The 13,869-nt window shown below is 39.3% G+C and overlaps 1 protein-coding gene across 3 annotated transcripts in view; it reads right to left on the reverse strand.

Annotated features, from left to right (window-relative positions):
- The window catches only part of SESTD1 (SEC14 and spectrin domain containing 1), a 111,505-nt gene that overhangs the window by 53,506 nt on the left and 44,130 nt on the right, over positions 1–13,869 (reverse strand). For 2 of the 3 annotated variants that reach the window (XM_040971806.1, XM_040971805.1), the window contains exon 3: positions 12,809–12,917. In XM_040971806.1, coding sequence (XP_040827740.1) covers positions 12,809–12,917 — 109 coding nt within the window. Of the gene's footprint in view, positions 1–12,750; positions 12,918–13,869 lie in introns of those variants that run through there. The other variant, XM_040971807.1, reaches the window with a different exon arrangement.

Consider the following 13,869-nt stretch of genomic DNA (forward strand, 5'->3'; position numbering starts at 1 on the left):
TGGCCAGCTAAATTTATCTTGCATGTTGGACTATGTGCTATTGTTCTGAACGTTGGGAGAGTGTGTTACTGCCATTTCTATATGTATATATGTTTATATAAAATATTCAATTATTCAAGCATTTACTAAGCATTTTCCAGATGTCAACCTTAGTAAAAACCTAATGATACCTGTATGGATAAGCTACATCTCAAAGTTCATACCAAATAGTTATTATTGTTGCTGTTCTGCTTATCAATTTAATGCAAAGATCTCCAATACAATGGAAGAAACAGCTATGAGACAAAGCAGGAATTTGGGAAGAAAACGTCCTCACCCACACTCTTCCTAACTACATATGTTATAGGAAAGGTTAACAGTGGATCTTTCCCTAGGATTTGAACCACCAATCCAGAAGATGATACTAGTCATTTGGGACACCCTCGTAGGAGTCATCCTAGTCTCAATGAGGCTACTGCAGAAGCAATGTCCAATTCTACTGAGAAACAGTAAGACAACAAAGATTACAGGGGAACTAACTCCTCTGTAAGCAAGACACAAGCTGGGTTTCCAAACTAAATAGAAAAGTGTTCAAAAGGTGAGTCAAACTGAAGCACAGTCCACAGAAAAGCTTTCAATATAAACATACAGGGCAGCTTAATTAATAATCACCTAACAGTAGAAAACAAACACTCCAAACGTCCACAAACTGAAAGAAAAGCAAAATGGGGTTTATGTGAGAAAATATTATTCAGCCATATTAAAAATGAGTTTCTGTTACTTGTGATAACGTGGATATGCCATGAGAGCATTACACTAAGTAAAAGGAACCAGAAATGGCTATGATGCATGATTCCATTTACATGAATACTAGAACAGACCAATTTGCAGACAGTAGGCTCGAGGATGAAAGGGGCTTGGGAGCATCAGGGAGAATATGAAGTGACTGCTAAAGGGTACACTTTTCTTTTGGGCTGGTGAAAATGTTGTAGAGTTAAGACATTGCGATGATGGCAAAACTCTGAATACACAAATAAGCATCACATAGTGACAGGGCATTTAGCAACAGAAAACAGAGGACTTTGGTCTAATTAAGATTGTATCACATAGTGATGTTGTAGCTGTCTTGGTTTGTGCAAGTATATTCCATGATGCCTGCACAATGAAAAAAACTGTCTAACCAAGCATTTCTGAGAATATATCCCTGTTATTAAGCAGGCATCACTGTACTAAAAAAAATTTTTTTTGCATACTTTGCATACTTTCAAAAACTGGTTCTTAAGATACACAAATATATTTCACTTTTTAAGTACTCACTTTTTCAATCTACAGTACAAAATTGAGGCTTACTAATCTTGAGGAAAATGTGATGAAATAGAAAAATCACTTCTAGGTACCAACAGTGTAGAAAGACTTGGGAGAAAGAAGCAAACCTACACCTATTTACAATTTGGGAGCTCCTCACTAACCAACATCCAAGAAGGCCACCCTAACACAGAGAGGATCCAGTCCAAGGCTGGCAGCCTCTGCAGGGGAGTCAGCGAAGTTACATCTCACTCACTGTGGGAGTTCACAGCAAGGGGAGCAAGGGAACAGAGTTGTCCCTGGAGGGCATTCGTGCCAGGAGAAGTTCCAGGATCCCCAACATCTGGGACTCCTTCTCATTGCTATTCACATCCCTGAGATACAAGCTACAGAGTCACTGTGTTAATAAACAACACACTTCCATTTCAAAGTATACTATAAATTAAGTTGTTAAGACTAAGGAAGTAATGATGCTTACAAATACCATCTGCAGAGATCCTAAAAGAATAAAACATTCTAAATTCATCCCTTAGAGTGCTTAAAAACACTCTTAATACTAATTTTCTCCCATCTTACCATAATAGTTAACAAAAATACACAGAATCCAAACTATTTCAAATGCCAAAACCAAGTGGTCTTTGAAGAACCTGAAATCATCTTATGTTATTATTAAAAAATTCCTATCCTGCTGTTAATCTGTTTAATATGATATTTTTAGAGGAGTAACCAAAAATACCATACAACCCATGTCTGCATTCCTAGTCTGTAGGAGGACATTGTGAGCCTGGAAGGTCAGCGAGCACAGGTTTGCAGTTCATTGGACAGTATTTGCATGACAACAACCAAATAGCTACCTTTGGTATAAACAGCATGTAAATGAAAACACTTGGTGTAATATACAAAACAAAAGGAATTCCAATCAAGAGAGGGAAACAGTACGGACTCTCAGGTATAAAGTCTGATGCCCCTAATAAACTTCGGCTTTGACCATCAGTCAGGGTCCATGCGTGTTATTATCGGCTCCGTGCACCAAGTCCGTCGCTGCGGGACAGCGACACTAGTCCCTTTGCTGCTCAGGTCCAGGTAGCTGAGCTGAAACAGATCTGGGAAGGGGAGGGCTCTCCAGGGGGCTCACTCCCATAAGACAGAGAAAGGGATGCTACACACAATTGATGGAGTCAACATCTCAGAACTCTTTTTTTTTTTTTTAACAGTGATCCTTTTTTGTTTTGAATTTTGAATTTTATGGTATAATTCCATAGAGTCTGGGACATCTGCCCCACTAAATCCCCACCTCCCCAGACTGATTTTACCCATCTTATTACAACAGTATAGTTCTTTACGAGGAGTCCTAATGCCATCAATCTGTTATTTCAGCGTGCCCCGACATTGTGGTACAATGTCTGACAGTCTAGCATCCCATTGTCTAGATATGTACAACAGTTTCACTGGGAGTCCATCTTTGATTTGGAAGTAGGGATGCACATTGCATTGTATCATCACATCTGAATTTGGTAGTCTTACTAGGCCATCACTATACATTTCCTAAAATGAGAAGCCATGAAACAACAGGTATGAAGTTAAAACAACAAAAACATTTACAGCATCATGGAGTCAAAAAACAAAATAAACAAACAAAAAATAACACCACACCACTGAATAACCAACGCATGGGTGACAAAAGGAAAACACAAAAGCCTCTTGGGTAAAATGATGCCACTGTGTGATTCATGAGCCAGCGATGAATCCGACAAGAGAAAAGAAACTATCTGGAAGAAATGAAAACGAAATCATTGTTTGATTACAACTAAATGCATATTCTCTACACTCAAGAGCTCCATCTATACATAGACATCAGTGTAATTCCACTTACATCTTCATTCTAATTACTTATTTATAATCCGTCTTCACCAGATAACATGCTCTGGAGATCAAAAATATTCTCTCACTGACACTGTAGTAGCTTCTACCATAATGTTTTAAGTTCCAAAAATGTGAGACGTTGCTTCGTACATGCTCCGCAGTCAAAATGCAGTGTTTTCCCTCTGCTTAAGAATTGAAGCCTGCGGCTGATCCCATGAAGCACAGCATGTTAAGCTCCAGCCCCAGGATCCTGTATCAGAGCCCTGGTTCAAATATCCCTGCTCCACTTCCAAACCAGTTCCCAGCTAATGCACCTGGAAAATCAGTGGCAAACGCTCCAAGAATGCGTTAATGTTCTCCTACCCTAGTGTGAGACATGGATGGAGTTTCTGGCTTTTAACTCCTCTGAAGAATGAACTGAAAGGTATTTCTTTCTCACTGACTCCCTTTCCCTGTATTGTTCCTCCTTTCAAATAACTAAACAAATCAATCTTTTAAAACATCGAGGCCTTTGGGAATGGCACGATGGTTCAGTGGCAAAGTTCTCACCTTGCAAAAGTCCACATTCAATATGGGCGCCAGTTTGTGTGCTGGCTGCTCCACTTCCCATCAAGCTCCCTGCTTGTGATCTGGGGAAGTGGCAGAGAATGGCCCAGTGCCTTGATATCCTGTACCCATGAGGAACATCACCAAGGAAGCTCCTGGTTCCTGGTTTTGGATCAGCTAAGATCCAGCCATTGTGGCCACTTGGGGAGTGAATCAGCGGATAGAAGATCTGTCTCCCCTCTCTGACCACCCTCGAGCACTCTGTTCTCTCAAACTCTCCCCGCTGTTTCAAAACACCCAAATTGCCCTATCTCAGATGTTCTCACTAATGTTCCACTCCAAATGTCCTTTTTCATTATTATTTTCCATGATATAGTTTTATAGATATAGCGATTTCTCTAATCCTCCTCTCCTTTTTCCCCTCCTGCTATTTCCACCCTCCCATATCATAACAGTACAATCCTTTAGTATCAGTTATAAATGTTAACATTCTACTAATCAAATGTATCACTGCACTCAGGTACAGCAAAGGTAGAAAATCCAGTTTCATATTGTAAAGGTATACTTAGTTGTTTCATTGGGTATCCTCGTTTTATTTAGGAGACATATAGTGGAATATACCATCACTTCGTATGTTAGTCTCCACTATACTGCATGAGGGTCATCTTACACTAAAGAGAATATGGTATTTGTCCTTTTGGGACTGGCTTATTTCACTGAGCATAACGGTCTCCAGCTGGGAACATTTCGTTGCAAATGGTATGATTTCATTTTTGGAGCTGTATAATACTCCATAAGGTAGACATACCACAGCTGCTTTATCTACTCCTTTTTTGGCAGGTATCTGGGTTGTTTCCATAGCTCTGCTAGTGTGAACTGTGCTGCTATAAATACAGGGTTGCAGGCTGCTTTCTTGTATGAAGATTTCACTTCATCTGGACATATCCCCAGGAGTGGGGCAGCTGATCATATGGTCAATCAACTGTCAGCTGTCTGAGTGTTCTCCATAGTTACTTCTGTAGTGGCTACACTAGCCTACACTCCTAGAAACAGTGGAGTAGGTTACGTTTTCTCTCACATCCTGAGTAGTTGTTGTTAGCTGATATCTGCATGTAAGCCATTCTCATTGGACTTACATGGAACCACAATGTGGCTTTTATTTGCATTTTTCCAATAGCTAAGGAAGTCTGAGCATTTTTTTCACATGTCTATTAGCCATTTGAATCTGTTGTTCTGAAAAATTCCTGCTCATTTCCTTCACCCTTTGTTAGGATTGTTTTGCTGTTGTTCAGAGTCTGAAGCTCTTTGCAAACCCTGCATAGTAGACCTCTATCAATGTAGTGTGCAAAGATTTCCTCCTATTCTGCTGGCTGCCTCTTTGCTTTATTGATCATTTCCTTTGCTCTACAGAAGCTTCTTAGTTTGTTATAGTTCTATTTGTTTATTTTGGCTTTGATTGCCTGAGCTCTTGGTGACTTTTTAACAAAGTCTTTGCCTACACCTAGGTCTTGTAGAGTGCTTCCGGTTTTCCTATAATAGCTTGATAACGTATGGGTGAAGACTTAGGTGCTTAATCCATTCATAGCTGTTTTTGTATAAGGTATAAGGTGGAGATCATATTTCTTACTTCTGTAAGGAAATATTCAATTCTGGTTGAGACAACTGAATCTTTCATGATCTATTCTGCTGGCTTCATCTCTGGCAAAGTAATTTACCTTATCATTTGTAAAATACTGCCACTCACCCTCTTCCTACTCTATCACTCTCCTGACTCTGCATGCTTTGTTTGCACAGCAGTCTGGAGTATCTGGCATGCTCTGTGCAAAACCTGACCAATCCCTGGGGATTAAGTGAGGCGCACAGGAAAATAATTGGGTCTGCTTGTTCACCCATCAGTTCAGCTCCTAAAACAATGAGGGGCCTGTTGGAGGCTCTCACATGCTTACTGAGTAGCTGTAGACTTCAGACTTTAGAAGTCTGTGATTATGAAAATCCATTAAGCATCCTGAAAGTTTCTTGTGTAAACCAGTTTTTCTAAGAAAACACTGAATTGAAATTGAAATCTGAATTTAAAAAAAAAACACAAAAAGAAAATGGAAAGACTGCTTCAACAGATGTTGAATTTCTAATAAACAGTCATCTAGTTCAAGTATCTCTAGAGGGGTTAGACCACAGGCCACTGAGGTACTTGTCCAAACTTCACATCCTATGATTTTATAAAACGCTATGATTAGTAGGATCTGAGGGGAAAAAAAAAAACCACTGATTTTAAATATACACTAAATATACTGCTGAAAGAAAATGTCTAAAATATTTTCACTTTCTTTCCCAATACTGTACTTACCTCAGTTAGTTTCAGATCCAACTTTTATGTGAACTTACCAACAGTTTTAGTGCTGTGGTTATAATACAGGCATCCACAGTACAGTGATGAAAATCAAAGGCTTGGAACCAGACTGTTGGGTTCAGATTCCCCTCACTGGCCCTGATCTGGCACATGCTCTTGGTCAAGATAATTATTCATCCTTTCTAAGCTTCAGTTCCCTTATATGGGCGAGTGGGAGGTGGGGACTTCAGCAAGTTTACAGAGTGCATAACATCTAAAAAAAAATCTATGCCTGAATTTCAAAGTTATTTTGCACCAACATAAACTTATAATTCCACTTTGCCACAAACTTTCTGAAGTCACCTCATACCTAAGATAGGGATGAGGAGGACAGCATCTGTATGATTAGAACTGAAGAAATGAATTGATATTATTATTTATTTTCTGAAATATGATATATTTTCACATTTGCTTCTCAACTCAATCTTCAGCAGCAAACTCTGACGGCAAGATGAGGTTGTTTTTCTTACTCATCAAAGTAACTTTTCTGAGTGACAAGTCTGCATATTTAATAGTTCCCAGAATTTTAAGATGCTCTGAGACTGATCAGTTACCAGATCTAGGAAACCCTTCTTGAGTATGCAAAAGTCCTAAAGTAAAATAAAGGAAAAGGCAGAAACCAATACTCAATTGACTACTCAGGGTAACTATAAGGTGCAATGCAGGACAGTGAAAAAGTAAAAATTATAAGACAGCTTGTGCCCTCAAGTAGCTCCAGGATCTTTTCAGAAGATGGAAAAGTAAAGAAAAGTATTCTAATTATTGTTTGCATAATATCGATAGATATTACATTATGGGATGTTAAGGAAAAACATAAACATAAGAAATGCATGTTAAGATTTGAGGATTCTCATGAAGCATCATAAACCAATGCCTAGTGAGTAAAACAATCAGTGCTACCAGCCTGAAAGTTAGCTGGAAAAAGCTGGAAAGTGAAAGAAGGAAGTTCACTTTAAAAAAAATAGACACAGAGAATGAAAAATCATCTCCAAGGCATTCTTCGTTAATTTGAAAAACCGTCTTAACTACTCTGCCTTGATTGGTTTTCTCTGAAATCAAAATAATAATACATTACCAAGTTATGTTAAAATCATTTACCTTGTCAAATTATCTCAAAGACTACATTAATGTAAGTCCTAAAGTGACCTGCATGATCAGTGCTAAATTCATAGTCACTCAAAAAGTGACTCAAATTACAAGTCTTAGCACAAAAATTAAGAATCTTTGCAAGAAAAGACATATTCTTCTCATCTTCATAATGCATGCCATACAGTGGCTATACTGGGTTTTGCCAAAACAAATGGCTTCTGAATTGAATTTATTGTGTATAAACATGAAAACAGAGGCAGAGAAAACTGTGAAGGAAAATGGAACTGTTGTTTTCATAAATTGATCTTGAACTTACATGTCAATGGGAATATAGTCAGATAAATTTTTTGGCTACTACTTGAGAAATCTGTCATCCTCACTGATACATGAACTTAAGCCTATGAGAAGAAAATAGAGGTGACAAAGAACTAGACGTGCATGATAAAGACAGAAAATATTGGCTTACTTGTCCCACTTTATAAAAAGGTTTATTTTTATTGGAAAGGCAAATTTATAAAGAGAGACATTTCACCCACAGGTTCACTCCCAAATGGCCAGAACTCCTGGAGCTGAGCTCATTTGAGAAGCCAGGAGCCAGGAACTTATTCTGGATCTACCATGAGGGTGCTACGCATCAGCACCCATATGTGAGGTTGGTGCAGCAGGCAAAGGCTTAGCCTACTTTGCCATGGTGTCAGCCCCTCAGCTCTTCCATTTAAAAAGGGGCTATTGCAATTTTTCAGCATATGCTTGTGAACGAATAAAATGAAAAAAAAAGTATTCATAATGCTTAACTATAGTGCTTTCAAGTAACTTGAAGGTCAAGGCAATTATTCTCCTCCATGTATTATTATACAAGTACTTATTGAGGAGGAAAACTGGAAAACCCAGATTTACATGTTCTACAAAACATGTCTCATAAAAACCCAAAGCTACAAACAGTTATTCCAGCCACACTCTAAACATAATGAACTTTCCCAAGTCTAAAGGGACAAACAAGTGATCAATTATAGGCATACTACTCACATTGAAAATGTCTTCTCATTGCCTAACACTGAGGGAGGACACTGTGGTGGAAATGGAGTAAAGACTGGAAGCCACTGCTACACAAAGGTGGGCCCTATTGTGTGTGTGTGTGTGTGTGTGTGTGTGTGTGTGTGTGTGTGTGTGTGTGTGTTAATCTGGCTTCTATGGAAGACTTCCTTTAAGCAAAGATAGCCAGATAGCTTTTCAGAATTATGAACAGACAGAACAAACATCTATAAAATACTGGCACTCACAAAACTATTATAAAAATCAAAGGATAACTTTATCAGTTTAAATCCATATAAAACTATATGACTATTACATTTCAAGTCATTATATTTTATAAGTCATTTTTATAACTACATTTTTAAGTCTGGTTTGTTTTTCAATATGGCCAAAAGAGGGATCGCAAAATTTTATGGAAATATACACTACGAAAAAACTATACACAGATTCATTTTAGTAGCAAAATATACTTACTTTTTAATTCTATTTTTCTATGAACTTTAAAAACTTTTATTTATTTATTTATTTGAGAGGCAAAGGAGAACAGACTGAGGAAGAGAGAGAAGACTATAGTAGGACTTTCAAGGGATCCAACCCTTCTTCTTTAGAAAATCCCAGGAAAGAACTGATGATAAATGCTTCTGAGCAAAGCTTTTTTTCTGGGCAAAGAGGGTTGCAAGAGGGATTTCAAAGAAATGCCAAAATGTACCTAGATGTCACTGTGCACTTCTGAGAACTACCATGAATTCAACTAGCTCAACTAAGGTAATACTGCTAGGGCAACTGTGGTTCAGGTGCATGCAGGAATGTGTAGCAAGTTGTACGGGCAAGGCTATCAAATCAAAATATCCAGTCAAAAATTAAATAACTGAATATGCATTATGGAACTTAACATTGCTTGTGCTAGGCTAACTAAGACAACACTCTGCTTTGTTTGGGGCCCAGAATGTGGATAAAGAACTCTTGTCTGGGCCTACCAGCATAAAGAATAAAGTTGCTTTTCCTACTGAGAGTCTTGGTGCATTCCATCTCTGTCTGAGTTTCCCACAATAAGATGGAAAGAGGGTCTCATCTTCCGGTTCATCCCCAAATGCCTGTAACAGCTGGTGCTTTGGCCAGGCCAAAGCCAGAAAACAGAAAAATCATTCACGTTTCTTCCAATGGGATGCAATAATTCAATAATCTGAGCATTGCCAAGCTGCCTCCTAATGTCCACATAGGCAAGTGCTGGAGTGAGGAGTCAGAGCTGAGAATGGAACTCAGGTATTCCATTACAAGACACTGGAGTGCTAATAGACTAAACACTTGATCCCTAAAGAGTATTTTTTTAACTACTAATAAGTTTTCATTTCATCTGAACCTTAGGACAGAACTTCATATAAAATCTAGCTACAATGCACTGACTGGATCTGAAGTGCAAAACGCCCTAGATTATCAGGAACCACAGACCTTCATCTCAGGACTGCTACTAATTAGCTGTGTAATTCAGAGCATGTAACTCAGAGTTTCAATTCTCTCAACTGTAAAATAAAGCAGTTGATTGAAATGGTCTCCAATTTCTCAGTTACCCTTTTATGAATATTTTCCCCTAATCTGTTGGCTCAAAGTACAGTTAGTCTTGATTACTAAAATATGACCTGAAATCCAATGAGGAACCATACCACATGGCAACCAGAAGATCAAAGAATTAGCAATACTGTTCAATGCCAATACACTGGCAATGAGCTCTCAAAATTTTTCTATTCCAAAAGTTGGAAAAAAATAGGTCTGAAAGTTTCCCTGGAAGATATCTCTTCCACTCATATTGGAAAAATACCAACAACAGGATCATTAAACCACACACCAATCCTGGAAATGGGTAGGAGTAACTTCATTTGTTCTAAAATTGTTTTAAATCAGCGACACATTAGTCACTCAGTAGCACATTATTAAATTCATGGCATGTTTTATTTCTTCTTTTCTTCCTGTTGTTGATTTTGTTTTGTGGCTTCTCTCTTTTTTTTAAGATTTATTTATTTATTGGAAAGTCAGATATACAGAGAGGAAGAGAGACAGAGAGGAAGATCTTCCGTCCGATGATTCACTCCCAAAGTGAACACAATGGCCGATGCTATGCTGATCTGAAGCCAGGAGCCAGGAACTTCTTCCGGGTATCCCACATGGGTGTAGGATCCCAAAGCTTTGGGCCATCCTCGACTACTTTCCCAGGCCACAAGCAGGGAGCTGGATGGGAAGTGGAGCTGCCGGGATTAGAACCAGCGCCCATATGGGATCCTGGCACGTTCAAGGTAAGGACTTTAGCTGCTAGGCCACGCTGCCGGGCCCTGTGGCTTCTCTTTTAAGAGAATCTACAGTAACTATGTAATAGAGACAATCATATCCAGTAGCATGTTATTTAACTTTATGTCATTTTTAGTTACTTTTTTCTTCCTGTTGATTTTGTTTTGTGGCTTTTCATTTAACGGGATGTATAGTAACTGTGTAATGGAGACTATCATATCCAGATGTGAGGATACAATGCAGTAGGCATCTCTACTTCCAGATCAAAGATGGACTCCCAATGAAACTGTTAACTATATATTGACAATAGGATGCTGGACTCTGCCATTGTCCATGCCTGCATGGATATATGACTGTTTATGATGAACAATATTATAGTAATAATATAGGGTTGGGGTGAGAACTTGGGAATGGCATAAGGGAAATCCCAGGGTTTATGAAACTGTATCATAAAACGATGATAATAATAATAATAATAATAATTTAAAAAGCATTCTAATGAGCAGGCCTATGAGAATCTTTGGAAGTGGGCCCGAAACCATCAATTTGAAATGTCGAGTCATCTTCTACTGCTTTCTGAGGTGCATTAGCAGGGAGCTGGATCGGAAGTGGAGCACCTTAGACTCAAATCCACGCTCATATCAGATGGCAGAATCACAGGCAGCAGCTTAACCCACTGTCAGACGCCAGTTCCAACTTACACTTTTTAAAATAATAGTTTTAAACTCCCACTAGTCTATCATCATGTATCAAAGCTTACAAGTTGGGGCCAGTTTTGTGGTGTAGTGGAAAAAGCCACCACTCATGATTCCTTCTAATGTGCCTGGGAAAACAGTGAAAGCCACCCATCTGTAAGATCCAGATGAGGCTTCTGAGTCTTGGTTTGCAATGCCCAGAATTGGGCAGGGCTCAAACATCTGGAGAATGAACAACAGATGAAAGAACTCCCTCCCTTTCCCTCTATAGCTAACTTACAAAATAACTAAATGAATTGTTTTAAAATAGCCTAAGGAGAGCCCGGTGCAATAACATAGTGGTTAAATCCTCGCCTTGAACAGCCAAGGGATCCCACATGGGTGCCAGTTCTAATCCTGGCAGCCACACTTCCCATCCAGCTCCCTGGGAAAGCAGCCAAGGACGGCCCAAAGCTTTGGGACCCTGCACCCGCATGGGAGACCCAGAAGAGGCTCCTGGCTTCAGACTGGTTCAGATCCAGCCGTTGCAGCAGCTTGGGAAGTGAACCATAGGATGGAAGATCTTCGTCTCTGTCTCTCCTCTTCTCTGTACATCTGACTTTCCAATAAAAATAAATAATCTTAAAAAAAAAAGGAAAAGAAATTTTAAAAAAGCCCAAGGATTGTGGAACAGCAACATAAATGAAAGATGCTACTTACTAAATTATCTTTTTCTAAATTTAAGTCCCAGGGTATATGAATGTTTAAATGTGTTCCTAAAAAGCTGAAAGTATATGCATTTGGAAATCTATATATTATAAAGTGCAGCAAGAATACAAAGTAGGGACCAGTGTTGCGGCACAATGCATTAAGCTGTTTGTGACATAAGCATCCATATCTGAGTGCGGGCTCAAGTTCCAGCTGCTCTGCTTCCGATTCAACACCTTGCTGATCTGTTTAGGAGGGCAGCAAATGGCCCAATTACCTGGGGCTCAGCCATCCATATGGGAAACCTAGATGGAGTTTCAGGTTCCTGGCTTCTGATTAGTCTTTTTAGGTCATTTGGGAAGTGAACAAGCAAATGCAAGCACCTTCTGTAGCTCTACCCCATCCCCTTCTTACTTTTTCAGGCTGCCTTTCAAACAATCCTTAAAAAAAAAAAAAAAGAGTATAAAGCATTTCATCTCTGTATCACAATGTTTTTTAAACATTAATTTATTTGAAAAGCAGAGTTACAGAGAACATGCAGGCGGTTGAGAGAGAGTATTGTCCATCTACTGGTTCACTCCCAAAAGGCCACAATGGCTGGAGGTGGGGCAGACCAAAGCCAGGACATTCTTCCGAGTCTTCCATTGTGGTGCAGGGGCCCAAGGACTTGGGCCATCCAATGTTATTTTCCCATGCATATCAGCAGGGAGCTAGATCAAAAGTAGAGCAGCTGGACTCAAACTGCACCCACTTGGGATGCCAGTGTCGAAAAGTTGTGGGTCTATCTGCTATACCACAGCTTCAGCCCTGATACTACAAATTATTGACTATAGCATTTTAAATTACAATTTCACAGCTAATATTAAAAGATGAGATAGCACAGAATACCTCAACAATAGCAGCAATCATCACATTTAAATATAAGAAAAGACACCTTCCGAGTCACCTTGGAATGCTGAGTAGGTAGTCTAAGGTGACACTCAGCTCATCCATATTTGTCTGTTCAAGGCATAATGGAATTGTCAGAATCAGGCCACTTCGTCTGTCCTTTCCTCCTAGTAGAGAAAACATAGATCCATAATGTAATAGACACCAAAACATCATTCGAATAATCTGTGTTTGAATCCAGTTTTACTAACACAATTACAAGTTTCACTTATTTTACCTAGAATATAGGTTCTATGGTGTTTAAAAAGATTTACTTATCTACTTTTTTTAAATTAATTTATTATTTTTGACAATCTTGACATAATTAGGGTAAAAAGATTCAAGCACTATAGGAAGATGGTTAAGACAATTAGTTCCATATTGTTTCCTTAATATATCTGATGTAAAAGTGGATTTTAAGGGAGAAGCCCCACCCAATCTCCCATCCACCCCAGGTTCCAAATATGGGGCATACTCCAAGGGTCTTGCTCAAGTGGTTCTGATAGTTCAACAGTTCTGAATTGCTGCCACTCTCACCAGTACAAGCACAATGCGTTTGTGGGAGATTCCAATGATCGACATAGTCCATCATAGCATCACCGTTTGCCCAGTATTTTCATTGCCAACATATAGCTGAGGTGGTTGATTGACCTTTTTCTGTCCTCTGTCATTTGATGGTTAGCGTTCTGAGTCCGAAAGCTCAATTGGTGGGATCCCCAAAGAAATTTTGTCTGAGGTGTTCCCAGACTAGACTCTTGTATGTGTTAGCAAGCACAGGGCCCAGTATAGTCCATTGCCCTGATCAGCTGGTGGTTGCAGTTGCTGGGTTGGTTCTGTTTCCATCACTGTCTTCCTCTGGAACCAATGGGAGTTTGCAGGCCAGCCTGGTTCTTCCCAGTGCATACTCGGCCCTCAGACAGATCAGTGGGAGCTGCAGCCTAGCTGGAGCGCCCCACAATAACCCCAACCAGGCCCACCCTCAACCCTGGCTTGCTAGTATGTGTGGCAGACTAGTCCAGTCTGTCCCACATTCTCTTCTGCTCTCATACATGTCAATGGGTATTAAAACCTTGTTCCATC

Source organism: Ochotona curzoniae, unplaced genomic scaffold, assembly GCF_017591425.1.
Source record: "Ochotona curzoniae isolate NIBS_2020 unplaced genomic scaffold, NIBS_Ocur_1.0 contig_2210, whole genome shotgun sequence".
Lineage (NCBI taxonomy): Eukaryota > Metazoa > Chordata > Mammalia > Lagomorpha > Ochotonidae > Ochotona > Ochotona curzoniae.